We start from the raw sequence: 27,232 nt of genomic DNA, 5'->3' as shown, positions 1-27,232 counted from the left end.
GAAACGGGTATGAATGCATGCATTTTTGCTGGTATTTCCATGCCTTTTGAGATCTGCAGCATCACTCTTCTGGCCTCTTGCCCCCAGCGCTTGAACCCGGGATGGGCGTGGCCGTGTATGCTGGACTGGTGGGGGCACTCCTCCTTTGCGGCATGCTGCTGCTGTGTGTGGGTGTGCTGGCATACCGCCGCAGCTGCCGGCATCTCCGTGGTGACATCACAGACTCATCCTCTGCCCTCACAGCGGCCTTCCATCCAGTCAACTATAAACCCCAAAGACAGGGTGGGTCACAATCCCATGCACCCCTTCATACCATCATTTTTCGTTTTCCTCTACTTTTTTCCCATTTTTTAAATCCTCTCTCCTCCACTTCTCTTCCACTCAAAAGTCGTCACATATCACTTTGGAGCACCAGGAAGGACACCCAGAAATGTTTCTGTCCAGCCAGCTGGACTGGACGCTTCTACCCATTAGCGCCAAGCAGCCTTGAGAAAGCACGACACATACAATTAGGGCACAGCTAATGACGAAACAGCTCCAATGAATTGACACGAGTCACTGAGAGGCACATAGATGCTCCCACAAGCCGGATATTATGTCTAAAAGCACTTGATCCACATACATGAAGCAGCAGAGGACACTGTAGCTCCTGCACCAGCTAAGAACACTTTAAAAATCTAAACTGATAAGGCATAGTCATTAGGAGCTGCCGGCCCCACAAGGACAGAACATGCCTAACGAGTGATGTGCCCTAAGGAGGCTTCAAATGAATACTTTACAAAAAACATGGACTTGCTTAGATGTTCTAACAATGTCAAGGCTGATAATCCCTTAGGTGAGAAGCAGACATATTTCCCACTGATAGCCTTGGAGGGGGCTGAGCCACCAAGAGTTTAGATTATAGTTCAGCTTGGCATTTAGCTTCATAATGGATATGAAATGGTTTTCACAGCTGCCACTGAAGTATCTGATTGTGATGCATGCACACCACACACGCACACTCCCCCAGACAGAGGCTCTCATGCACATACATGCACTCTCTGACGCACACGTCCATTTCTCTTTTTTGCCTTCATCCCTAACCCTTTCCGTAACTTCCCACCTGCTCTCACTACGATCCTCCTTCACTCAATGTCTTGACTGTCAGTGGCACTGAAGCGTTAAAAAATCAATTCTAATCTATCTCTGGCCTCTCTTGTTTGTCCCCTGACCCACCTGCTCCCCTCCACGAATAAAACCACCTCTAGACAATCCTCACCTGCTTCACCCCTCGGCCCCCCCGGACCTAACAGCGACAGCCAGCTCCCTCCGTGGGCCCCTGTTTTCCCTGCAACAGGGGGTGGTAGATCACAGCCACCACAAGATCCCCATGACCACCTCACCGCTGTTAGACCCCCTGCCCAGCTTAAAGATCAAGGTGTACAACTCATCCACGCTCTCTTCACTGGAACTCCCCGCCGAGGGCGCCTCGGTTGATGGGGAGATCCTCAGCCTGAAAATGGTGGGCTCCGGGTCCCGGCCTGACTCCCGTGAGCCTCATAGCCACACCCTCCCCCGTGAGCCCAGCAACAGCACCAGTGCCACCTTGGGATGCCTCGGAGGACGCCTAACCATCCCCAACACAGGTAACACATAAACATGAACGTCCTTAACACCACAGAAACCAGTAGCTTTTGCCATTGTGCTAATAGAACACATAAATGGAGAATCAATATCGGCTGGTCCCGATGTCACAGACACACACACCATCTCCTCACCCTTCCTCTGTCTCCCTGACACTCTCCAGGTGTGAGCTTGCTAGTCCCACAGGGAGTGATTCCCCAGGGCAAGTTCTATGAGATGTACCTCATCATCAACAAGTGGGAAAAGACCACGTGAGTCTCAGGGCACGGTGCCGCAGACTGCCCCCTTCTGGTCCTGTCCACTCCAAGTCAAGGGCAACGATAAGCCAGGGGACTAAAACATGTCACAGGGCATCCATCAAATGCTGACATTCACAACTTAGGAAAAAAGGTTGCTGAGCTACATATGGCTGGGAGAGGAGTGGGCGGAGGGCTTTGGGTATATGTAAACACAGAGGAGCGGAGAAACTAATTAAATGCCGACACTGTGCGCTCCTATGGGATACTGGAGAGTTAGCTATGGGTTTGTTTCTCTAGCTTTATTTGATTCCGCAGTCTGGGGAGCAGGTCATAGATACCTCATTGGCCATCCACCATCACAAAATGGGATATCAGAACAGGGTCTCCCCAAGCCGCTGTTCTCTCTCCAGCTTTAGGTCTGCAAAGCTCAGCGTGCAATAAATGTTGCAGTAAAGGGTGTGAACCTCACTCATTTCTCATTATCTCCACTAAAATGCAAATGATAATAATAAAAGTAAATTCTAAGTCCCTTATTACTCAGATTAAATTCTGTCTGGAGGATATTTGCTGGGCTCATTAGTTTTTCATCCACTTTTATTTTGAACATTTACCCGTAGGACAGAGGTGAAGAATTCTGGGTCTCAATAGTAACCCAGCATTGTTTTTTTTGTAGAAGCTGAGTCCTTAATTGCTCTGTCGAGTTATTTTGAATTCAGCACTTCAACAATAAGTCGCTGACCCTGGGTTATAGGATGTTTATTGGCAGTTCCCTTGAAAAGTACCTCAATGGCTGGGGAACATGAACTTGTATCCAGAAGGCTATAGGTTTCAGCTCCACTTTGGGAAAATAGGACAGCTCAGGGACATGGGGAAAGTTCTAAAGGGGGTTAAGCCTTAGCTAGTGGCCTTTGAGTTTAACCCAGAGTCTGCCGCCGGCAGGTTACCATCAGAGGGCAGCCAGACGGTCCTCAGCCCCGTTGTGAGCTGTGGGCCCACGGGAATGCTGCTGAGTCGGCCCGTGGTGCTGACTCTGCCCCACTCTGCCCAGCTGGACCCACTTGACTGGACGCTCACTCTGAAGACACAGACTCACCAGGGCGAGTGGGAGGTGAGAATGGAATGGGGGTTGAGGGGTGGGAAGAAAGTGCACGTGGGGGTGAGTGTGAAGAAAAGTGGAGTGAAGAGGGAGATGCAGAAAGTGTGAGAGCCAAGTGGAGAAAAAAAATGGTGGGCAGGATGGAAGCATAGTAGAAGCTTAATGCGCTGAGAATCACTCCTGGGAATCCATCATTTTAAAGCTTCATTAGATCCTCACCTGGTTATTCTATACATCTTTCTGCCTGTAGGAGGTGCTGACAGTTGGCGAGGAGAGCCTATCGTCACCTTGCTACCTCCAGGTGGAGGAGCGGAGCTGCCATGTGCTGATGGAGCAGCTGGGTACCTACAGCCTTGTGGGCCAGTCCACCGCACCGCAGCCTGCCTGCAAACGGCTGCAGCTGGCTCTTTTCGCCCCACAAGCCCCATGCCTCTCCCTGGACTACAGTTTGCGCATATACTCCATTCAGGACACGCCCCATGCCCTCAAGGTCTGTCCTCCCTTCCAGTGCTCAAATCCTTGGTCCTAAGAAAAATAATCACACTTGCTAGTGAATAATTTGTTGCATATATATTCTTTCTCCCTGGATAACAAGCCACATCGCCCTGTTGCACTATTCTAAGCACAGTTTCCTTTTTTTGTTCTCGCTCAATGTCTGCAGGAGGTTTTGGAGCTAGAACGCAGTCTAGGAGGAGTTCTGCTGGAAGACCCTAAGCCACTCCTCTTCAAGGACAGCTACCACAACTTGCGCCTGTCCATCCATGACATCCCACACTCTCACTGGAGGAGCAAGCTGCTCGCCAAGTACCAGGTCAGACCAGTAAACCAGCGTGCTGCATCTGTGCTGCTCAGCTGGCACTCTTATCTGAGCTTCAGTGTTCTGCTCTTACATTGCTGGGTATCTTTAATGAGGTAATTATGGGTGATTTCACGTTATCCCTGCATACTCTACCTGAGCTGGCCTGCTTTGTTTACAATCCCCACCATTAACTGCTCTGCTACATGGCAGTCTGTAATACTTGTTTATCACTAAGGTACTTGTACCTATATCAAATAAAGGTTGCTTCTCATTAATGTGATGCAATTCTGCCTTTTGTAAAGGTATCTTTTCATTGAAGTATTATAGTCAACAATGTGAAGCAATTTGATGCCATATTCTAGAATGCCGTCTGCAAGTGTACCCACAGTGACTGACTTTGAGTGGCGCAATACACTCTGACAGGAGATCCCATTCTACCACATCTGGAGCGGCAGCCAGAGGCCACTACACTGCACCTTCAGCCTGGAACGGGGCAGCCTGGCTGTGTCTCAGCTCACCTGCAAGATTTGCGTCCGCCAGGTGGAGGGGGAGGGGCAGATCTTTCAGCTGAACACCGACATCCAGGAGGTAATGGATCCCACTGGGGGAGGGGGGGGGGGTACAGCACACAGGAATACAGGATGGAAGGGACATTACTGCCGCACCTAGTGTTGCGGACAAAGACATTGCTACTGCACAAGCAGAAGCAGGGAGAAAACACATTACTGTCACACACAGAGATATAGATTGAATGGATCCCCTGAGGGTAGAGACTTAAACTGATAAGAATTCATACATCAGTGTTTATCAGAGGAATAAAAACAATTTCAGGGGAGGTACAGGAGAAACTAAGAGCTGAATGTGCAAGCAGTGGGACAAAAAAAATATATATTCTTGATCAAGGCACCGTGCTAACATATTACTTTAGTTGTAGAATATGGAACTTTAATCTGTTTTTACAAAGGTTGAGGGCAATTGCCCCCACCCTAAGAACTAAGTCTGTGGGGGAGAATTCACTTTCCCAGTGATTTAAGCCTACCCAGGAACAAAAAGCCCTGATGCCTGTGTGTGTGTGACCTATTCCCCTTCGCAGACCCTGCCACCCCATTCCCCACTGCCATCAGGAGGCACCTGTGGCCCTTCATCCCAGGTGGGGCCGTATGCCTTCCGGCTACCGGCATCCATCCGTCAGAAGATCTGCGCCAGTCTGGACGCCCCGAGTTCCCGCGGCTGTGACTGGAGACTGTTAGCACACAGCTTGGGGTTCGACAGGTGGGTGCAAGTTCCGGAGCCAGCTGGATGCAGTATGTGCGTGTGAGAGTTTACAGGTTTTACCTTCATCGTTATTGAAAAGGGCAGGACTGAAAACTAAATGTCCTCATATTTATTTATTTTTCCATTATTAGTTATTGTTATATTGCAGATAATGATACTTTTTGTTGATTTATAGTTTACAATTTATGCTTTAATTTGAACACTGCAGGTCTTCAGGTAATTAATGTTAATGATGTTTACTTAATTATCAAGTTTCAGGGACAGGTGACTAGTCTTCTGATGAAAGAGCTTTATAGTAAACAAAGTTTGCGCATTTTATGAAAATTAATACTGAAATTCTTGGGTAAGGATTATACAATAATATTTTTTTTCCTCAGGTATTTGAACTATTTTGCAACAAAGCCCAGCCCCACAGGTGTGCTGCTTGACCTATGGGAAGCCTGTCACCAAGGTGACGCAGACCTGGTCTCCCTGGCGACTGCACTGGAAGAGATGGGCAAGAGCGAGGTGCTGGTTGTCATGACAACCGACGGAGACTGTTGATTGGCTCGCAGGCACAGAAACTGCTGTGATGGGAACCCAGCAATGCCCATCCACCAATGTGCCCATGCATGCCGCAGATTGTTTTATTCCATTTCTCTCACACACACCCCTATATGTGCCCAGTCCACACCTGCATCTCCTGCTGTGAGAGGCATTACCTCATCGCAAATTTAACAACTTGGGTTTCTAAGTATTTCACATGGTCTCGGCCTTCCCCGTCCAAATCGTCCTTCTGGAGCCTGAGGTCAGCATATGTTCACAGGACAAACTTTTTTCCAAAGCTTGCAACTGGAGACAATTTCTGCAACAAGCCAAGGTCACAGATTTGAGGCGTAATAGTTTAAGGTACCACTGTGAGTTGGTGTATGTTATATTCAGAGAAAAAATAAATATATAAGAACTTAGAAATACTGGGGTTAGACCTATATTAGACAGCAGCCAGGATGTAAGCACGTACCTAGCCAAGCGCAGAAACATGCACATGTATGATGCATCAATATGAAACATGGATGGATTCCATCTTCCCACACAACAAGCCTTTGTTTCCTAGCGACAGCCAGTTCAAAGCTACAATTCAAGCCAGCAGCAAAATCTCAGCATGGTGGTTAGCCAGCAACGAGGGCCCTTTGTCCCCCCCAGGCATCCAACGTGCTGATACAGATGAGTGGACAGAGGAGAAAACCAGTCTGCAGCTGAGCTGCCTTGTACTGAGTTGTCCAGGGTTGTTGTGTCATTGCTAGCTGACAGATGACAAGTCATATTACAGTCATTTTTTTGTATAAGCCACAGTATGTCCTCATGGCCAGCAGGTGGCATGAGGGTATGCACGTCCATTAAAGTGACAGGAACCAGGGATGGAACAGGTGAAAAAGTATACTGTCACCTGGCCTGTCACACAGATACATGGGATGTATCGCTTATTTTTTATCCCTCAATTCTTCTATATAATCTGCCCTTTGTCGTCTTATCTTATTGCAAAATAAGTAGCAGAAGAATTTTGGTAAACTGTTAAGTTTCCTATCGGGAACGCAATTTCTGTTTTTAATCCATATTTTTTGGATTTTTTCCATTTTTCACTGTAATGGCTATATTTTTTTCTGTTATGATTATAATTGATATATTTTGTATTGATTTATAGTCCTTGTCACGTTGATTATTAGGTTTTTGAATGAGCTTTCTTGCATATGAAGGCAGATGGAGGATTTTGGGAAGGCAAGGAGTGACAAGAGGGGGGCAGAGGCGGGTGGGTGTATTTGGCAGAGGGCAAAATTGAGAAATGGAGAGAGACAGACTTTCACAGAGACCACTTTGGCTTCAAGGCCATATCACAGCTGCAAGCAAAACTCCAAATATTCATTCTGACCAACAGGCCAACAGTCTCCATTGAGTATATGAAGTAAGACTTTGTATTTAATTCTGTATAACTCTTAAATGTTCAATCGGTTGTGACTTGCTGCATGAATTTGACCTTGTTACAGGTGAGAAGGACAGAAACTGGCTTTGATTCTAATTGGCTGCAGTGCCAGTATGATAATCATGCTTTGATTCGAAGTGATTGCGGTGGCCCCTGGGAAAATCTGGCTTTGATTTTAATTGGTTTTAAAGTCTGAAAGTCAAGTGTTGTTCCGATCTGCTAAGTTCTGGATGTAATCTTTAGATGTCAGTTTTTTTTTAAGCTGGTTATTGATTACCTCTCACACTCTCAAGTTGATTATCAGTTATATTTGTGGTTAATCAGCTGCTATAGTCAGGGGTCATTCATATTACGTGTTTTCATTTTTGTTAGGTGTTATTATTGTTGCTGTTACTAATAATGTCCTTTTTATCAGAATGTTTTGTACGGTTATTAAGCAAAAGTGTGTGAATCTTGGAAACAGAAAAAAACAGATGCCCAGTATCTTTTCCATCCCGCTGAAGCGGTGAGAATGTGACCATTCTTCGTGGGTGAGCGAGTGATTGAATTGTCTGTATCTGTGTGAGCAAGCTTCACATCTCTCAGCTGTGTCATTTCTCTATGTAAGTACTATGCAAGTACAGAGAAAAAGGCCACATTTTTGGTTTCTCTTCATTTCGCTTCCTTGTACAGTGTACAAAAGCGTGTATTTTAACAGCGGAGAAAAAAAAGTGGGCAGTGGCTTGAAAATGATAGACTTCGCTGAAGAGATGACGGTCAAGCAGTACATCTGAACCTATCCTTCAACATCAACCACAAAATGAATCATTAAAAGACCATTTAAAGTGAACAAATCTGGAAAAAAATGATCTGCTGTGGCTGAGCAAAATACACAATATTACAATGGGTTTCTCTGCTTGTTTCTATTGGATGCCCTGATCACTGAACTGCTGTTGGAGCTGTGGAATTTAGATGAGTTAAGCACTGAGCCACACTAATTGCTATGTGAAAACGAGCACCCACAACTCATTCTTAATAATTTGAAGAACATAAAGGAAGCATCGGTATAGCTCTGAAACCATGATATGCGTCGTAAAGGTTATAAATCCTACACAGACGCTAATTGTAGGTTTTCTGACTGCGCTATTTTCGAGCTAAACATATCGAGCGTAATGACTTTTTCGCCATGCAAGTCTGATGGGGGCTGACATGTTTTGATCTACTCAGTAGTTATGTCGCATCTTCTGGTCCCCGTCTGCTTCCTCCTCTCCTCTTCATGAGGACCAGTCAGTGCACACTACCACTGCCCCCTGCTGAAAATGTGTGGAAGAGAACTTCACTACTCCCATAAAAATCAATGCCTCATTTTTTTAAAAGGTAAAGAGGAGATTGGGAATAAAAATGTTTCCTTAACTCTGTAAACTACCAATTGTAAATAAATGTTTAGCCTTCTTACTTGTAACTAAGATAATTTTTATGCAATAAATTATATTTCTTAGTTTAACAAGAATTCCAGAGGTTCCTAGAGTGCTGTTATTTTCTTGTTTTGGGGGGGATGGACGTCAGGTAGTTGAAGTAGCTTATGTAGAGAAGCTTAACAACTATAGATGTGCATAATATCACAATATTTTGTTGAAATGTCAAGGAACATGAAATGTTCTAACAAAAAAGCTATTGCATTACTCTGTTAATTACTTACTAAGGACATAAATTTGAGGAATTGAGGAAAAATTCACAATGAATGTGATGAGAAAGAGCACACGTTTCAGAAAACACAATATTAAACTTTAAAGATTCTGTTATTGATTTGTACATAGAAACTACACCAAAATTACACTATAAAAAATCAATACTACAGGTACTAGATGGTAATAATTTTAGGTGCAGCTGCATGCAATGTAGAGATAAACCAATTATCTTCATGTTTGTGCCATTAAATTAGTTTAAGCCCAACAATAAAATTATTCAATAGTATATTAAAACAGTGCAATAAAATGTAACATATCCACAGTTTATCTTGATTGAATGAGCAACAATAACCAGACAGGCTATAATTGCATGGTTATTGCCAATACTCCCATCTAGGTTTAAACTGTTGGTTACTCAATTTTATGATTATATAAAATGCCCATGTTTAACATAATAATAATAATTCACAACAAATGTTGCACATGCTGTACAAGCAGCACATTGTAGATTACAGGCGTCTAGTGTGCAAAAGTACTTTTATGTTCAAAAACTAAACTGGTAATATGAAAACACCCCTTAAGCTTTCCCACTTATATTATAATCCAGCTACAGCCAGATCCTGCTGGTTTACATTCTCTGCAGTTTCTTTTTAACATCAACCAACTGTTCCAGCCATAAATTAATAAAGCAGCACTCTGAACATTTTACTAGATTTCAAAAATATCATTGAACATTTTAGCCCCAGCCTCAATTGACTTCATATGAAAGCAAAAAAAAAGCAAAGGGCTTTTTATTTATCTGCCCCACAATAGACTCAATTATGTTCCTGGGAAAGACAGACAGAGAGGTGTATTAGTCTGTCTGGGTCTTAACTGGTGAAATGCGATCTTCCTTTCAAACTCAGAGCCAGAAGAGATTCATAACATGTCTTTTTCTGCTGAGTGGCTTGAACACAATGGTTTTGTACAAAACCCCGTTTTAATAATAATGTAAAAGTTGTGTAATCTAATATAGCCTTTTTCCTGTGGCTTATTGTGTTTCCTTTCACCTACTCTTCACTCACAGAAGCTCTCAGGAAGCCCTTGAATAATACTGATAGAATATCTTTTAATTTGTCATTATTTCATTTTTTTCCTGGGGCTCAACAAAATACTTGCCCACACTGCCCTCTGCTGGGCTGCCGAACATTTTTGCCCACGCACGCCTATACTTCGTATAAGGGCTCAAATAAATTATGTATTTAGTAAATTATCATTATTAATAATAATAATAATAATACCGGTTCATAGGAATATATTAAAGGTGAGATCATTATGATTAAAGATAATCATAACTGCATTATTTCATCCATCCATTTTCCAAACCGCTTATCCTATTGGGTCGCGGGGGGTCCGGAGCCTATCCCGGAATCAATGGGCACGAGGCAGGGAACAACCCAGGATGGGGGGCCAGCCCATCGCAGGGCACACTCACACACCATTCACTCACACATGCACACCTACGGGCAATTCAGCAACTCCAATTAGCCTCAGCATGTTTTTGGACTGTGGGGGGAAACCGGAGTACCCGGAGGAAACCCCACGACGACACGGGGAGAACATGCAAACTCCGCACACATGTGACCCAGGCGGAGACTCGAACCCGGGTCCCAGAGGTGTGAGGCGACAGTGCTAACCACTGCACCACCATGCCGCCCATAACTGCATTATTAAATAATAAAATGAACAGTTTAAGAGAGAAGCGCACACTTCTGCAACATCCATCCACTTGCTAGTGAGAGGAGTGATACAGGTCAGGGTGACACCGCGGGGGTAACTGCTGTTCCTCGGCTTAGGAACCAGTCCGTAAAACAGGTAAATCTGAAAAAAAAAATTACTACATATGCAATTCCAGTTAAAGTCTATTGATAAATAACCCCAAAATGCACGTTAAGGATATCCTATATTTCATATGTCAGCGCAAGGTTACCAACTTCGGCCAGCTGACTGGAGTGAGATTTTCAATTCGAGACCAGTCTGCACACGTATTTACACGTACGTAACAGTTCTATTTCATTGTGAATAATCTGTAGTAGTTCAGTGAAATAGTTTGCAAACTACCTCAACGCTTTTGATGATTTTAGGGTTACAATGGAATAATAGCATTTTGCCGTAAGATGTCTTGCGTGAGACTTTAAAAGCGAGTTTGTCACGGCAGATGCGTAAGAGTTGCCAACCCCGCTAATTAGTGGTATATATGCCATTATTGACATTTATTTACGTGTTACGAGTCGTAACTTACAACATGGGTAAACATAGTCAACATAGTGCATTGTGCGCAATGGTGTCGACGCCATTTGCAAACAGAAATGGACAAACATTCAATATTACGAGCCTCACTTACATTTCGTAACATTTAACTTACTGTTAAAAAACGGGGTTTTGTGGAGATAAATGGCTGAGAGGAGACGCTGGGGTGTTCGGCTGGTGGCCGCGGAGTGGGGAGAACATTCAGGTAAGTTAAAAACAATTAATATATAAATGGGGGGAGTGTGCGACTTAAAAGTTCTGTCCCGTCAGCAGAATTATGGGTTATTTAGGCTGTAACTGAAAAACCGTCGACTTCGGCTAGACGAAGCTCCTATCTTGATCTTGGCGCCTTTTTCCAATCTTGCGCTCTTTGCTCTGCTACCAAGGTCTGCGCGAACGATGGCGCCAGTATAGATTGGTCAGGTCTTTACATGGAGAGTGGGCATCTGGGTTTCGGTTAGGGCTGGGGTACGATGTGACCGCGGACTGAAACGCTGAAGTGACGGGAAGGCTTGTGAGTACACTTGTTTTTTTGTCCATATACGTGGTTTTAATTAAAGTATATACTGTGTTTTGCCGTAGGATTCTCAATTGCATACCCGGTTTACGTATATAACACCAAAATCTCGTGAAGTTACTGCGGACACTGTTGATGAGCAGGCAGGAAACAGATCATAGTAAATTGAGGTGAAATAGTAAAGTATATGTACCCCACATTTACTTCGCATTTGTGGTAATGCTCGGCCTTAAACAGCGCGGTGCGGCTTTCGGGTCATGTGATCAAAGTGGCATTAACTTTGTAAACGAGCGATCTCTGAACAATATGTTAATGTAAATGTGTTAATGCACTTGCCATACAATGAACAATAATCGTCATGTGATATTTTTTTTTACCGATTGTATATATACTTAATAAACGCACTTTATATCAGACCAGCGTGTTAAGGCAGTAATACAAAATCGGCTGAAAATAATTCCTAGATGTAATATTTGTATATACGCATTCACATTGCATATAGTTTAATTGTTGGATCTAAAATCGTGTTTGTAACGGTTTGTAAAATTGTAAGGTTTCGTAATGCGGCGAAAGTGAGTCCAGCTTTCCCACTAAGGTGCAATATTCTAAGAAAGTCTAAGAAAATGGTTTTAACCAAAAGTAAAAAAAATAAATAAAATCCACTCGTGACAATCTGTGACACACGTGATGTTTTCTGTAGGTTTCGTTGCCTCTACCGTTTTTATCTCTAACGTTTTGAAACGGAATAATTATACCTTAATAATAATAGCAGCATATTTACCTGCGTATGAAGTATTGACTCTGGGAGTCCTACGGATTTTGCCACATAGATTAAAGAAGTTGTAGTAAGGGCTTTAGTTAGCTGATTAAAGTTGCTTCTCGACATTAAGTGCATTAGAGAAGCAGTTTTGGGTTGCGGTGTCATTGAGTTATTTATTTAATGCCAACCGTAAGATATCCTGTCTGACAGCTGTACACGTTTTGGGAACTTAATTCCAGTACAGGGTCATCCAACAGTCTGCATAGATGTATGGTGGCAGAATAGTACTTTGGCATACAGCTTCACTAAGGGTTTCGGCACATTTACTGTCAGTTGTGCAGCTATGTTGACCGTGGTTAGTCTGCTCCAATGAAAACACGAAAGATGCTTACCTGACATGAAACCGTTTTCATCATGAAAGCATGCTTTATTTGCTGAAACATATTGGAATGCGTCTTTTCATCATGCTCTCATTTGAGACATGGATGCATATATATTAGGTAAGAGGAAAGCTTGTGGTTGGAGCACTGGGTCAGCTATTTATCTGGGTCCCTGGAGCGTTTCAGGATCAGTTCCTTGCTGAAGGACAATGGACATGTGACAGTTCTGCGGAGGATGAAACTCCAACTGGCGACCTTCCAATCAGAGGCACAAAGGCCTAACCCACTGAGCCCTCGCATCCATTTATCCCCTCTTTCTTTGGGGGGATTGGAGTAGGGAAAAGAGGAGTCGCGTGGTTTCTCACATAGAGAAAACGTCCAAGTCCTCACTGCTATTTCTTGCACAAACTGAACCAAGCAAACCACAGAATGAACATGAGTGTCATCATGTTACTGTTGATAAAATAGAGCAGAATCAGGCTCAGGTTTGTCCACATATTGTGCATCAGTAGATTTCCATTCTGATTAAAAACTTTGTTTATCATCTATCAATCCACCTTCCCACCTTCTATAGCTGCTTATCCTGTGCTGGGTCACGGGGGTCCAGAGCCTGTCCCGGAAGCTATGGGTGCAAAGCAGGGAATCACCCAAGATGTGTCAGGGCACACACACCCCTCACACACACACACACACACACACACCCCTCACACGCACACATACATACATACCTACAGACAGTATGGCAATTTCAGTTCACCTTAGTGTGTTTTTGGACTGTTGCTGACTGTTTGTTTTCTAGTCAATTTAAAGCTATTTTGAAACATGTAATATTAAACAAATGTCAGTTTTCAAAAATATCTTTTCATACCTATACCTTCTGTCCTATATGTTCCCCAGATGTATCAGCCTAGTCATTTTTTCTGTTCTTAGCTTTTTAAAAATAAATAAATAAATAAAAACACCCACCTTACTCAACTCGGATTTTGTAACACTAGGCTGTTTCACCAAATCTGCTTTCTAGTGTAATTCTTTTGCAAAATAATTCACATAATCTACACATGTTTCAGTGAGGGTGTATTTAATTTTCTTCTGCATTTTGTCTCAGATGTAATGGAAGATGGGGAAATCTTACATTGGACTAAGGGTGATATAGTCTGATCTGTTAAACCTGGATATATTACAAGGTAGTGTAGAATAAGACTGATTCAGGGTTGGTCCACTTAATGACTGCTATGGTGTTCGTCTTGACTTGGTACAAACCCTCTGTATGTTATTTCAGGGGCAATAAAGCTGTGACACATGCTGTGTCACATGGTTTCATCATATGGTGGGGGGGGTGGATGGGTTGAACCACTTTTTGCTCACTTAGCTCTGTGTTCATCCCATGTGCAGAGCTACGGAGGCGGCAGGAGGGGGCCTCGTCCCTCAGTTAAACCCCAGGCCTGCCCGGGCCTCTTTCACTGGGGAGGACATTACTGTGGTGACACAGGGAAGAGCTGGACCTACAATCACGTTAGTGCTTTGTGAGCTTGAAAAAGTGTGTGTCTTCGTGTGTGCTTGGCTTTGCTGGTGAGCGTGCTATGGTACTTTTCGGTAAATACTGTGCACCAGTTCTGTGGTTAGCTTTGTCGTCTTTTTATTTGGTGTGTGTACTATTAACTAGCAAGCACTGTAATGTACTATATAAAAATAATAATAATTGTTATTTTTATTTTTGTTCTTGTAATTGTTATGATTTATTATTTGTTTTACTATAACTTGAAGATCAGCCTGTGATTTTTTTTGTGCTGTTTTATGAAAACTGCAGTCTAATGTGCAACATAATCTGAATTCATTTAATATTTTCTGCCTTTGTGTTGCCATGACAACCTCACATTTGTTCATCTTTCCCACCCCCCACCCCCCACCCCCCACCCATCTCCTTCCTCATCCCCTCTGTCATACTTCTTCCTTACCCTGCTCCCCCTTTCATGTTGTCATTTGTTTGTTGCCTCCCCCTTCCCCATGAACGTTTTTCCTTGATGCCCTTTTAGGCAAGCGTGAACTCCTACTAGAGCACCAAGGTAACCTCTGCCATGCCTGAAGAAGAGAAGGACGAAGGCCTGGGTGTGGCAGGTGACGAGGCCCCCCTGCTGGCAGGGGAGCATCCCGCGGGGACTCTGGGTGTCCGGCACCAGCCGAAAGACACCTACTGCCTGGTCTATATCATCTTCTTCCTTCTGGGCGTTGGCTCGTTGCTGCCCTGGAACTTTTTCATCACAGCCAAGCACTACTGGCTGTACAAGCTGAGCAACGAGTCTGACCTAGAGCACGAGGAGCCACGCTCTGATCTCAGTGTGAGTGTGGGGGGGGGCACGCTCTGACCTCAGTGGGGGGGGGGGGGGGCACGCTCTGACCTCAGTGGGGGGGGGGGCACACTCTGACCTCAGTGTGAGTGGGGGGGGGGGGGGGGGGGGCATGCTCCGACCTCAGTGTGGGGGGGGGGCACACTCTGACCTCAGTTTGAGTGGGGGGGGCATGCTCCGACCTCAGTGTGAGGAGGGGGGGGGTAGCCATGACCCCTGACCTGTATGTGAGTGGTAGCAGTAATCCCTGACCTCTGCGTATGTGTGAGGAAAGCCTGAACACTTTTGTTTTATGTATTTGGTCTTATTATATTGAGTTAATCCAAAAATTGATTGTAATTGAAGACAGCAAGGATAGAGGGTCAGCAGAAGCAACACAAGGAAGAGGAACAAGTTACAAAGAAAAAAGATTGATGTCCAACATCATCACAGAGAAACAAGGCAGCAGCCAGTGGAACTGGGAGTATAACTGAGGGAGGTCCGTCTGACGAAACTGTTCCTTAAAAGCTTCACGTTGAATCTAGGGTATAGGAAGACTCTGTTACTTTGGCATATTGCCACTTTGCCCATTCTAGCACATTTTCCAAGGCAATATCTGTGTTTTCCTGCTCCCTGCTACACCTCAGGATGAGTACTCAGTACTTCTGGCTTAATCTGCTGTCTAAGGCGAATGAGACTGACCTAGAAGACAATGTTATCGTGTTAGTCTTTTCGGCAAAGAAACTGAAAAAGGCAAAGGAACTACATAAAAGTTCATTTCAGAGTGAATATGTTGAGGGTTTAGTTATTATGCTCTTATTAAATTAAGCATAAGTTATTTATCTTTAAGGTATTTCAGTTTGTTAGTGACATATTTTTGTATTGATGTTGACTGCTGAAAATTTTAACTTCGCTTGTTATTTAAAGGTTATTTTATTAGAAAGTCTAGTATAGATTTTGTTTTTATTCAAAATATATATATAAAACTTGTAAATGGCAGATAAAATCCAAAACAATAAATCCATTGACTTTTGGGCTATAAGATTTAGTCATTTTTATTGTTTTCATTTTTTTAAGTAATCAAGTAAAAGTTATTTCTAAAGTGGCTTTCACAAGGAAAGGTCACAAGGCACTGAACAATATGCATATACAACTGTAAAACACAGAAATTCAAGCAACATAAATAAAAAAAAAACACAATAAAATTATCCAAAGGCCTGCTCATTACAGAAATGTTTTGAGTTGGTTCTTAAATATCTCAGTTGATGGAGCAGATCATAAAGACAATGTAAGACCGTAACCTTGGAGCCAGAGACTGAAATACACGATACCCATGGGTCTTTGATCTGGTACGAAGAGCTAAAAGGAAATGCGATTGAGTAGATCTCAGAGTACGGCCGCAGGAATAATGTTACAGAAGGTCGGTGATATATTAGGGGGTGTGACCATGAAAGGCTTTGTGGGTGAGTAGCAAAATTTTGAATTAGATGCTGAGTCCCACAGGGAGTCAGTGTAGGGATGATATAATTGAAGTTATATGAGACCATTTGTGACACGATATCGAAAATTGTGTTGCTATATTTAGTATCGTTATCAAAGTCAAAATTCTAGTGTCGTGACAACCCTAATAATAAGATTGGTGAAGTTTCTGAAATATTGTTCCACTTCAGTCATATTATGTTAATGGTTCTGTGATTAAAAATCCAGTCAAATGTCCATTCAAACAATGCCAGATAAGGGCTTGTGAAGGAGATGTTTCTGCTTAAATATCAGTTTAACCATCTCATGTGACCCGAGTTTTAGTCTTTGTGTGATAAATGGGTAGAAGTGCTGGTGACCTTTGACCTCCGGAAGTGGGTCCATAGCTGTTTGGACAGGTGTCAAACCAGGGTCATCTGAGCCGGCAATGACCATAGAGAATTGGATGTTTGGAAGAAAGAAGAATAACAAAATGAATATGTTTAATAATTTCAGTATATTTTAGATGTTTTTTAATTCTAGCTAAAAGCATCATATTTTCTGTTTTAAAGATGGCAGATCCTCAAAGGTTAGTTCTGTATATGATGCTGAATACTGCATTTTCTGAATATGTTTAATGGTTTTTGTTAATATTTTAATGTTGTTTTTCATTGAGCTTAAATCTGTGATGGAAAGCCTAGTAGGGGCAGGAACACTTTGAGTGAGTATGGGCTTACCACGGTCAATGGGTCCAGAATCCATTTGCAGTAGGAGAAACCAGACCATGTGCTAATTGCTTGTAGATTTTTAAGCATACGTCTGTGTTTTTTTGTAATAAAAAATAAATAAGTTGTTTTATTGTTTTAATATGGTGCTTTAATATGGTGCAATATGGGAAGTAAATCAAGTGTGTAGATGTTTTGTACACATATTGGTGTGGGATTTTTCACCTATATTGAAAGTTTGGGTTAATTTGTCCAGTGTTCTTGTCTGTGTTTTTAATGATTTTTGAAGAGCTAACGTGCTGAGGGCGAAATCTAAGAATTGTACTGTTGGATGCTGCCTTTAGTGTAGAAATGTAGTGCCTTTTAATTGACTTTCCTTCCTCACTATTCTGAAAATGTCAAAAGGATAAGAAGGAATTCACTACTAATTGTAACGTTATTCTGTGAAAGTGCTGATGACAGTGTTTAGGAAAGCACTCCACATGGAGACGTGTTGCTAGGTGACAGAGACCATGCCACTGAGTCAGATGTGCACCAGGAAAGTCCCATGACCGCAAGCCAGCAGTGAGAGGCCTTTCATAGCACACAACCTTCCCTGTGGATCTCATGGGAAGTGAGCTGTCAGGTATGGGAAGCTGGGAGCAAGGGGAAGGAGGGGAAGCGAGGAGGGCTGGGAATGTACAACAGATAGGTGATTAAGGAGATGGTGCACCCTACAGTAGGGCTCTTCAAATCTGGCCCTCGATTCCAAATCCCGGTTTGCAGCTCTCCCAGGTAGTTAGTTTAATAATTACTGATTCTGATTGGCTACAGGGGCTTCTCACCTGGCTGACGGGTAAAGGAAGCAGAACTCCTCCCTTGAGGACCGTGATTTGAATAACTCTGCCCTAAAGTCTATGACCTGAAGACCTTAATTGAACCTGTACCAGCCCCCAATCCCTAACCGTGTCATTTTTGTTTTCATTTACATGATGTGAGAGACCATGTAGCCAGTTCTCTGCGTCACAGTCCCCAGGAACAAACCTAATTCACAAAAGACGGCTACCTTTCCCTGTGGCTCAGAGCATGAGAGAGATTAAGATGCTGTTTCCGCTGGTATGGAAAGTTCATAGGGAAGAAGACTTTCAATCGGTCATGTGATCTCTTGTATTTGAGGACACCATCTTCTCTAGTGTGCTGCCCAGTTGAAGAAGGTAGAAGGTGTAGAGCTGACAGCGTGTTCCCAGGAGAATGGCAAGTAGTCTTGCCTTCATGGTGTCTCCTTCCTTTCCACTTCCCTTTTTCTTGAATCTGTGCTTCTTTGCAGGGAGAAGGCAGCATGTAAAAGTTGTTTCGGTTTCGTCGATCGCTGTTTTTTCGTTTTGTTTAATTGTAGAGATCATTGTTTGGTGTCAAACTGTTTCGTAATGCTGCAGCATGAAACGCAGCCTCACGCAAGCACAACAATATCTTGTCACCATACTTTGAAACTCAGTAAATGAATGTACTGTATGCTCACACTCAGCTTCAGCATTGCTCTGCATCATGCTTCTGTATAAGTACCACACACTGACCGATTGTGCCTCTGGATCTCGTTGACGTTGCCATCGATCCCAAACCTCCCATATTTCAGTGACGCTTGATATCAATCTACATTAGTCACTGACTTGCAGAAAAGAGTGGAGTCTAATGTGAGATCAGCATCGGATGCCTGATTTGTTGCAATAAGAAATTTCTGTTACACATATTTTGACAGCAAAGGTATGTTAAATGTGGTGTATTATGTAATCTGAGATATCAGGTTAAACGTGTGTGGACCTGAAGCGCCTGAAATTTTTTGCCGGGGTGTTTAACCGTGTTGTGTGTCTGTAGGACTACTTCGAGAGCTACCTGTCCATCGCTTCCACTGTGCCCTCAGTGCTGTGTCTGGTCCTCAACTACCTCCTGGTCAACAGGTATTTCACCATTTCCCATCCCCTGAACACAGGCACACTAAGGGAAGCTACATGATGTTTTTTCTGTAGTATTATGTCAGGAAAAGTGTCGTAATTTTAGTCAGCAAGCTTGAGATGCTAAGGACTGTGATAAATGTCGTCCCAATAAATCTTTCGGTTGACTTTGATATTCTCTTTAAAACCAGTTTGGTGGAAAAACTGTGCAAAAAGGTGCCCAGCTAACTAGACTAACATGTCAGATTAACAGCAGTGGGTTAGAATATAGCAGTGCTGCCCAACGCTGCCCCTGGAGATTTACCATCCAGCAGACCTTAGGTGCAGCCCTTAATTTAACAAACCTAATACGGATAATCAGACCCTTCAGTATTGGAGCCAGCTGAGCTTCAACATAGCTGGCTACAACACCGAGATGTTACTGAAGGGCCCGATTATCTGTATCAGGTGTGTTAAATTAGTGGTGCACCTAAGCTCTACTAGGAGGTAGTTCTCCAGGGGCAGGGTCAGTAGCCCTAGAATATGGACTAATCTTGATCAATGTGCTGAGTACTGAACAAGCAGAGTCTATGTGAACCATTTGGACAACAAATTCTTGCCCTGCAGTGGGTCTGAAAGACTCTTTATTGTTTAGGACGTGACTCGGCCTTTTCCAGGAGTGCTTTTTGGTCAGTTTTTATGCAGCTCAGAGTAATAAAGTAATAAAGACTGGTTTTTAGTCTAGCTAGCTTCACACGTCCAATCAGGACATCACACTGCTGACGGCCCGGGAACACCAGCCTAACAATGCCCTGTTTTTCTCTCCCCTTTCTTAGTGGCTTTTAGTCTAATGAGAAAACATGTTTCTGAGATACTATTCAACTCGGCTGTCTAGCACTTGCTGCTAAGCGCCCAGATTATCTAGATCAAGCTAGATTTTACGAGCTGGAGCCGTTTCATTTCATTGTAGGCTTATTTAGCTATATGCTACCTGACAGTGATGTGTCTGCGTGTAATATTTGGTGAGCTGAGCAGTGACACGTTCAGCGTCAATCGCTTTGGAAAACAAAGCATGACCACATGCATGTTGACAGACTCTCCTCAAGGTTCCGGATCCTTACCTCACTGGGCATGATCCTCGCCGTCTTCATCGTGACCACGGTCCTGGTCGTGGTGGATGTGTCAGACCACCAGATTCAGTTCTTCGCTGGGACTCTGGCCAGTGTCGCCCTGGTCAGCGGGGCCTCCAACATCTTCTCAGGAAGTGTCTTTGGGATCAGCGGCCACTTCCCCATGAGGATCTCACAAGCGCTCATATCTGGTAGGTACACGGCAGAAGAGTGAGAGGCACATATATTGCACTGTGTCCTGAGATGGACTGGCATCCCATTTAGGGATTGGATAAGCACTGATGGCTGGATGGATGGATAAATGGATGGATGGATGGAGGGATGGAAATCCACCATATAAAGTTTACAGCACATCATGGCTGGCCATTAGCTAGCATTCGCATAAATCTGCAGTGTACATCGGCACCTGATATACAATCAACCTGTAGATATTTACCTTCCATCTTGTTCCACGCACTCCTCAGGACAAGCCATGGGGGGCACTATGAGTGCGGTTGCGTCCATCGTGGACCTGGCAGTAGCCAAGGACGTGACAGATAGTGCCCTGGCCTACTTCCTGACCGCAGATATCTTCACGCTGCTCTGCATCGGCTTGTACCTCCTTCTGCCCAGACTGACATACTCACGGTCAGTGGCTCCACCATCAGACAGAAATCCCAGAAATCCACCAGTAATGATGAACCTCGCAGTCCCCAACTTTCTCCATAACTAATGGCAACATCAGTTCTTGTATTAATGACTGTAAACTACACAAACTTCTTAGCATTTCAGTTAATGACTATAAACATCAAATAGTTTCACATTTTTTCCAGCATTTAATGGTTTACAGGAATTAGCGTAATTCACTGATTTCCAAACATTTTCTTGAGCAATCGCTATTAATTTGGTATATTTCACAGCCAGCGCACCTGACTTGACTAATTATGGGCTTGAAGATTAGCTGATTAGCTTAATCATATTATCCTGAGGGTGAAATAAAATATTTGGCATGGCTGGGCTAATTTGAAGAAAAGTTTGGGACTTGTGGACTGGCACAATAATCAAATTCCGAAATCGAAATCACTTCCATGGATTCTAAACTTTGGACAGTCAGACACTCTCAACTTGAGATTGTGAGGAATCAGGGAAACTGAGACAAATAAGAGGAACTGATTGTTGGTGTGGGAGAGTCACATCTAAAGTGGTCTGGAAAACCACAGCTGAGTGAAACTCGGTCGCTGTCGAAACCTGACACTTGTGTTGAGTTTCTTGATGTCATGTTAATGAAGGTTTGCACATCGTGACTCTTAGCTGGATAAGCCGTTTTGGGGGATAGTTGGATGGATAGAGCAGGTTCAAAGCTGAACGAGACAGCTTGCTTAATGCACTACTCAGCCGGTAGATATTTTCTCATTTAAAATGTAAATATAAAAAATATCAAGGGCTGCATTACGTTATTTAAGAAGGAGAATCTGCCTGCAGTTCCTCTATTCATAACAGGAAAGTAACAGAAAGGAGTCTGACTTACTGACCTGTTGGCAGTTTCGCTATGGTTGGAAACATGCATCATTCACGATTACAAGAGAGTGTAGCATGAAAATTTTTAAGTTGTCATTTACATCAGCCAAAAAAAGCTGTAAGCCTCCAGTGAAGTTAATTGATGGGAAATCCATAACACTAAGTTTGAACAATGTTACCTTTGCATGCCCGAAATGTGTTGTGGGTGTTTAATGACAGATGATGAGTTGTTTTTAGCTTATTGTAGTTTATCTGCTGACTCGCAGTGGATTAAAAATTCAAGGTAAAGTTTGCATTAAAAAAAATCTATGCATTTCAAGCAACAGAGAGGCCTGACAGGAAATTATGTGTGTTTTCATGTACTTCTCTCTGTTCGGCATGTAATCTTGTGTCTGTGCCCTGCGCTATAGGTAGACGGAAGGCTTTCAGACTGATTGTAGGTCATTATGGTTCAGAACATCTCCAAAGTCAAGGAAAAAGAGACTCATCATTTCTTAATGGTATAAGCTGTGGGTCTAAAAACGTGCTTCTAGTTGACAGCAGAATTATGAAAAGTGTTTTTTTTTTCTATCAGGACGACAGATCTGCCCAAAATTCTTGCCAGAACAGTATATCAACAAAGATAACACTGTGGTCACATTGATTATCACCGGTGCTTGGAATTTCTACCAGAGGATAAATTCTAACACTCTAGCCCCCCTGAAGAACATTGAATGTGGTTTTAAGTTTATAATAAAGTTTAAATATGAATAGGCTGCAGATTTGGAAATAAATGGCCATCTGTGTGTTAACCAGCAGTTTCTCATGAGTATGAGTCATCAGCCTCTGGAGGAGATCAGAGCTCTTCTGCTCAGTGAATCATGCTGTGATCGGATCAGCACTTTTTATTGATTAAAGTGCACTGATTGATTAAACACTTAGCCAGCTGTAGGATATATGCCAGACAAACATATTTATATATGGAGGGGGGGGGGAATGTGCTGCAAAGCATTAATCGTCAAGAAGTCTGTCAAGGGGGAAGTACTTAGGAGATCTTCCGTGCACATTCCTGGAGGAACTGACTGGCTATTATGTGATTGCCTGGTGCTTTTAATATCAGCTGGCTCTCCCGTTGAGTGGCATATCTCAGAATAGCATTAAGTTGTAAAAGAAATATCTGGTCAAGCATAAAGACTGTTGTTTATCAGTGTTCTCTCCCCGCCCAGGTACTACATGTCCGTGGCGGCCTGTGGGAGCACTGCGATGCTGTCTGACAGGCTGTTCGAAGAGAGGGATGGATCTGTGAGATCCGGAGAAGAGGTCTCCATACCACCGCTGAAGCCCATCTTGAAGAAGACGTGGGTGCTGGGCTTCTGCGTGTTCTACGTCTTCTTCATCTCTATCATAGTCTTCCCAGCTGTGTCGTCTGGGATTCAGTCCGTTCACAAGGACTCTGGCAGCCCATGGACCACCACCTACTTCGTGCCACTGACCAGCTTCTTCCTGTACAGCGCCTCTGACTTCTGTGGGCGGCAGGCCACCGCCTGGCTCCAAGTGCCAGGTCCCACCAGCCAGGTCTTGCCGGTGCTGGTTCTGGCTCGGACAGTCTTGATCCCACTCTTCATGTTCTGCAACTACCAGCCCCGGGACCATTTGCACACAGTTCTTTTTGGCCATGACCTCTACCCTGTGATCTTCGTGTCACTTTTGGGCCTCAGTAATGGATATCTGGGCACATTACCCATGATCTATGGGCCTAAGGTGGTACCGCGGGACCTGGCAGAGCCCACCGGTGTGGTTATGTCCTTCTTCCTCACCCTTGGCCTAGCTGCTGGGTCGGCCTTCTCTGTGCTTATCGTTCACTGTATCTGACAGGGGATCTAGGACTGGGGATAATGACATCCCATCATGCTCTGCAGCTAATGGAGCTGCAGTGGCTAATCACGGTGCTGACGCTGTTCTGATCCCTGTAGAGATCACCCCGTTTGACCTACGGTTCGAGGGGGTGATGGGCCAGTGCTCTGCCCCAACATTCATTTTGCTGTCAGTCTAAAATGTAGTATGTAAGACAGCGGTGCAGGATCTTAAGTTTTGTTGTGTAACTTTTAAATGTATTTTATGGTGATCTTAACATGTTTTTACGGTGATCAAGATCTTGTGTGAACCTTGCGTTTGGTAGGTTAGCTGTATTTTTGGACCAAATCTAACTAGGTTTGTGTTTTTGGGGGGTAAATTCTGTTTCCCCCTTAATCAGCGTAGAAAATGTGTTTGACTTCAGGGACATTTAAAAAAAAAAAAAAATTTGTGGACAAGTTCTTTCGTGGACAAGCTGTAGTCTGTCGACTTTTGATCATTTACCATCATATTGTCTTCCAGTGAAAAAGTAACTTATCAGGGCGCAGCAGGGACTTGGCAAAAAACTTGTTGTCTTAAACAGTGTAAATCATCTCTGACAGATCATTCCACATGGAACAGCTAAATGCAAAACAAAATATGATTTATTCCTTTGCTTGACACTGACTCTAGATTATTAGTTTTTACACAATTAAACAATCCTAACAAAAATCGATGGCTGCTTCTTTATTCAGCTGTTTTGTTACTGGTGTTTTTTCAAATATCTTATTGCTTCGGGTTGTAGTTCACCGAAAAGCTTTTTAATTCAATTTAAACAAACAGTTTATTCTCCAGGAAAAGTGGGTCAAGGCTACAGAAGAAGCTCGAGGCACAAACTGTTTCAGTAATTATCCATGTCCAGTTTTAAATCTTTGAACAGATGCACTGCCTGCCAAATAAATAATGCAATGTAGTGTTATGAAAGTGCTTTTGTGTTTCAAAAGTACCTCTTTAACATAATCTCACTGTCGGTTAATGGTCACATTGTCTCCTGAAGGGCTTATTTGGCCTTTTATTACAGCTCCACAGATTAGTTTACGATTTATCGAACAGGCTGGCATTGTTAGTGTTTGGAGGATGTCGTATGTTTTATGTTGAGTACTTCTAAGGTATTTGCCATCTACAACCTATTAAGCCTATGAAAGCGTCTCTCTAGGGAAGAAAGCATAACACACACAACCTCAGAATGTAAGTGACTGCCTGTAACCTAATTGAGTCTGAAAAATACATGCAGCTCAAAATCAGTCAGGACTGCATGTCGGTAAGATGGAACATGCTTATCAATTTATAAGGAACCTGTGATATTTGCATATAACAATCTGTTATGCAGCATGTTCTTCGGGATTTTTAATTCTGCCATCTAGCTCTGAAGATCAGCCCACAGCCCAAACGGCACCAATTCCATTGCTGGGAATATTATGGCTTCAATGTTTTATTGTAGTAATAATAACAAAAATTGTTCATACTATTCCTGTCTTACTTATTGCTTGTTTGTGTTTTCTTAACACAATGTGTTTATAAAATATTTAAGCACTGCAACATTTCAGCGGAGATGATCACTCAACCAAATAAAAGTAAACCAGGAAATTCTTCATTGGTTGTGTTATGGCTCCATCTAGTGGCGAGAGATACTTTGCATGAATTAACTGGTTAAAGAGAGAATTTTTGCTGTGATATCAGACCGTTGAGATAAATTGTGTCTATGCGGGAACGGGCAAGAAACAAAGATTTCAGTGACTTTGAGAAGGATTTGGTGGTTATTGCCTGTCATTTTCCTATAATTTCCAAAACTTGCTTATTGCCCTGCAGCCTACATGTACATTGTCTATTCAGCTCCACAGAACATCTCTGCTGCAGTTATGGGAAATCTCACACCATCCACCCCCCCCCCCCGTCCAAATCCCATCCCTCTATAACGTGTCGCTCAGCTGTTTGGCCGATGACGGAATCGTGATGATGCAGTTTCAAGTAACCCCGCAAGTTTCAAGTTCGCCTTTACCACTACATGAAGCGTTTCACGTCAATAAAACACATTTTAGAAATGTTTTCTTTTAAAAAGATGTGCTTTTATTACTTATTTAAAAATCGTTTACATTTATCGATAGTGTAACCGACATGATTTATTAGCTTATTAATGTATATTGAGCTCGATAGCGATGTTTTTTCACTTATTACTGTATACAGGGACGGATTACGGACCGGGCGAGCAGGGCTGCTGCCCAGGGGCCCTTGGGGTGCAGGGGGCCCGTGGCGCCCCTAGCCCAAAACAATTTGCAATGCTTATCAGCAATGTATTTTCGTTTGTCTATTTTAGAGGGCCTACATTCTTTGATCCTCTGCCTACAAGGGCCCCTGACCCTATAGGGAGGGCGTTTGGCTGCCAAGGGCCCTTGAATTGTGGTGGTTGTGGTGGTGCGTTTTGCCCAGGGGCCCACACAACCCATAATCCGTCCCTGACTGTATATTTAGCTCGATAAGAATTGTTTCCCTAACGTCTTATTAGATTGTGTGCATTCCTGAGCAAAAAAAATATCGAAGCCTAAGTATAAGTAGAGCTTTATTGTCGTCCTAATAATACATAAGTATACAGTGATGCGAAATATCGTTCTCCATGACCATATGTGCAACATGAAACACAACAGCACACAAGACAGATCACAATGAGGGTGAGAGGGGTAGTAATTTACACTATACCTATATACATATATTTATCTAAATGAACATAGGACAGAGAAGATAGAGTAGGACTGAAGAGATGGACAGTGCAATGACATGGAGAATACATTCAATACGAAAACGAATACACAATTCGCATTTGGCCTCTTTTTTGCCCAGCAACGTCTGCTGTTGGTAGCAATGCAAGAGTTACGCCAAAGATTTAAAAAAAGCAAAAAACGGATTATACTGACATATTCCTAACACATTTAATTAAGATCAGCATGCACTCACTGCCCACCGTATTGGCCGCCGTGACAAGCCATACGCCACAATAGGCGCACGAACGCACATTATTTACAACAGATATTTAAAGATCACACATGACGTCACCGTACACGCAATAACGACACGATATATGATAAATGCACACAGCTATTTACACTTGGCATCTATACAGCACACTGCCGCCCTGCCTGATGGGTACCCCCAGTGCGAGGTGAATTACTGTTCATCATAGTTGCATCTGCATTATAATGAGCAAGGGGTAGCATGCGTAATGATTTCAGTTAATGCAAATATAATGCTAGTACAGTATTTTGGTTTTTCAAGCTCAGAAGTGTCAAGCATCCAGCCTGTAGAATCTTGGGGAGACAACGTGGTCCAGCACCCCATGGAAGTATTTCATAAACCGGCCTGGTTTATTTTACTTCTGAGGATATCTTCTGGGGCCAGAAGGGGGCACAACACTTTGAGCCCACCAGCAGAGTATTTGTTAAATAAAACTAAACAGTTTGCCTACAGCATGGTGGTGCAGTGGTTAACACTGTTGCCTCACACCTCTGGGACCCGGGTCTCCGCCGGGGTCACATGTGTGTGGAGTTTGCATGTTCTCACATGTCGTCGTGGGGCTTCCTCCAGGTACTCCGGTTTCCCCGCACAGTGCCCTGTGATGGGCTGGCCCCCATCCTGGGTTGTTACCCTGCCTCGTGCCATTGAATCTCATACCATTGCTTCCAAGATGGTCCATAGTTCCCCCCACGACCCAGTAGGATAATATTC

At 43.3% G+C, this 27,232-nt stretch overlaps 2 protein-coding genes and 1 long non-coding RNA gene across 8 annotated transcripts in view; 2 read left to right on the top strand and 1 right to left on the bottom strand.

Annotated features, from left to right (window-relative positions):
• The window catches only part of unc5b (unc-5 netrin receptor B), a 42,721-nt gene extending 34,301 nt beyond the window's left edge, over positions 1-8,420 (top strand). For all 3 annotated transcript variants that reach the window (XM_049008166.1, XM_049008167.1, XM_049008165.1), the window contains 9 exons: positions 88-282; positions 1,248-1,625; positions 1,787-1,874; positions 2,802-2,970; positions 3,209-3,448; positions 3,620-3,769; positions 4,181-4,345; positions 4,851-5,029; positions 5,410-8,420. In XM_049008166.1, the coding sequence (XP_048864123.1) occupies positions 88-282; positions 1,248-1,625; positions 1,787-1,874; positions 2,802-2,970; positions 3,209-3,448; positions 3,620-3,769; positions 4,181-4,345; positions 4,851-5,029; positions 5,410-5,575 (1,730 nt within the window). In that variant the 3' untranslated portion in view covers positions 5,576-8,420. The remainder of the gene's footprint in view (positions 1-87; positions 283-1,247; positions 1,626-1,786; positions 1,875-2,801; positions 2,971-3,208; positions 3,449-3,619; positions 3,770-4,180; positions 4,346-4,850; positions 5,030-5,409) is intronic.
• LOC125738809 (uncharacterized) lies at positions 126-11,322 on the bottom strand. Of its 2 annotated transcripts, XR_007396917.1 has the most exons (4): positions 11,061-11,322; positions 5,734-5,876; positions 4,276-4,358; positions 126-262 (listed from the first exon to the last, which is right to left on the bottom strand). It is a non-coding gene; the product is annotated as an uncharacterized LOC125738809 (long non-coding RNA). The 2 variants fall into 2 exon arrangements; XR_007396916.1 differs by lacking the exon at positions 5,734-5,876 and having other exon boundaries at positions 11,061-11,313.
• Positions 11,314-24,187, top strand: slc29a3 (solute carrier family 29 member 3). Of its 3 annotated transcripts, none has more exons than XM_049008170.1 (7): positions 11,314-11,459; positions 13,995-14,139; positions 14,636-14,938; positions 18,961-19,043; positions 20,111-20,337; positions 20,611-20,773; positions 22,849-24,187. In XM_049008170.1, the coding sequence occupies exons 3-7, from the start codon at positions 14,678-14,680 to the stop codon at positions 23,492-23,494; spliced, it is 1,380 nt and encodes a 459-aa protein (XP_048864127.1). In that variant the 5' UTR covers positions 11,314-11,459; positions 13,995-14,139; positions 14,636-14,677; the 3' UTR covers positions 23,495-24,187. The 3 variants fall into 3 exon arrangements, with proteins under 3 accessions (XP_048864127.1, XP_048864126.1, XP_048864125.1); XM_049008169.1 differs by having other exon boundaries at positions 13,995-14,171; XM_049008168.1 differs by having other exon boundaries at positions 11,315-11,459; positions 13,995-14,114.
• The last annotated feature ends 3,045 nt before the right edge of the window (positions 24,188-27,232 follow it).

This window comes from Brienomyrus brachyistius, chromosome 3, assembly GCF_023856365.1.
Source record: "Brienomyrus brachyistius isolate T26 chromosome 3, BBRACH_0.4, whole genome shotgun sequence".
Classification (NCBI taxonomy): domain Eukaryota; kingdom Metazoa; phylum Chordata; class Actinopteri; order Osteoglossiformes; family Mormyridae; genus Brienomyrus; species Brienomyrus brachyistius.
The sequence above is the reverse complement of the archived record's forward strand: the minus strand, read 5'-3'. Positions and strand labels throughout refer to the sequence as shown.

Excerpts from the sequence above, each read along its gene's own strand:
- slc29a3 (XM_049008170.1), top strand. The coding sequence starts at position 14,678 with ATGCCTGAAGAAGAGAAGGACGAAGGCCTGGGTGTGGCAGGTGACGAG. Across the intron at positions 14,939-18,960 it reads AGCCACGCTCTGATCTCAGT|GACTACTTCGAGAGCTACCT; the intron begins GTGAGTGTGGGG and ends GTGTGTCTGTAG. Across the intron at positions 20,338-20,610 it reads CTCACAAGCGCTCATATCTG|GACAAGCCATGGGGGGCACT; the intron begins GTAGGTACACGG and ends CGCACTCCTCAG.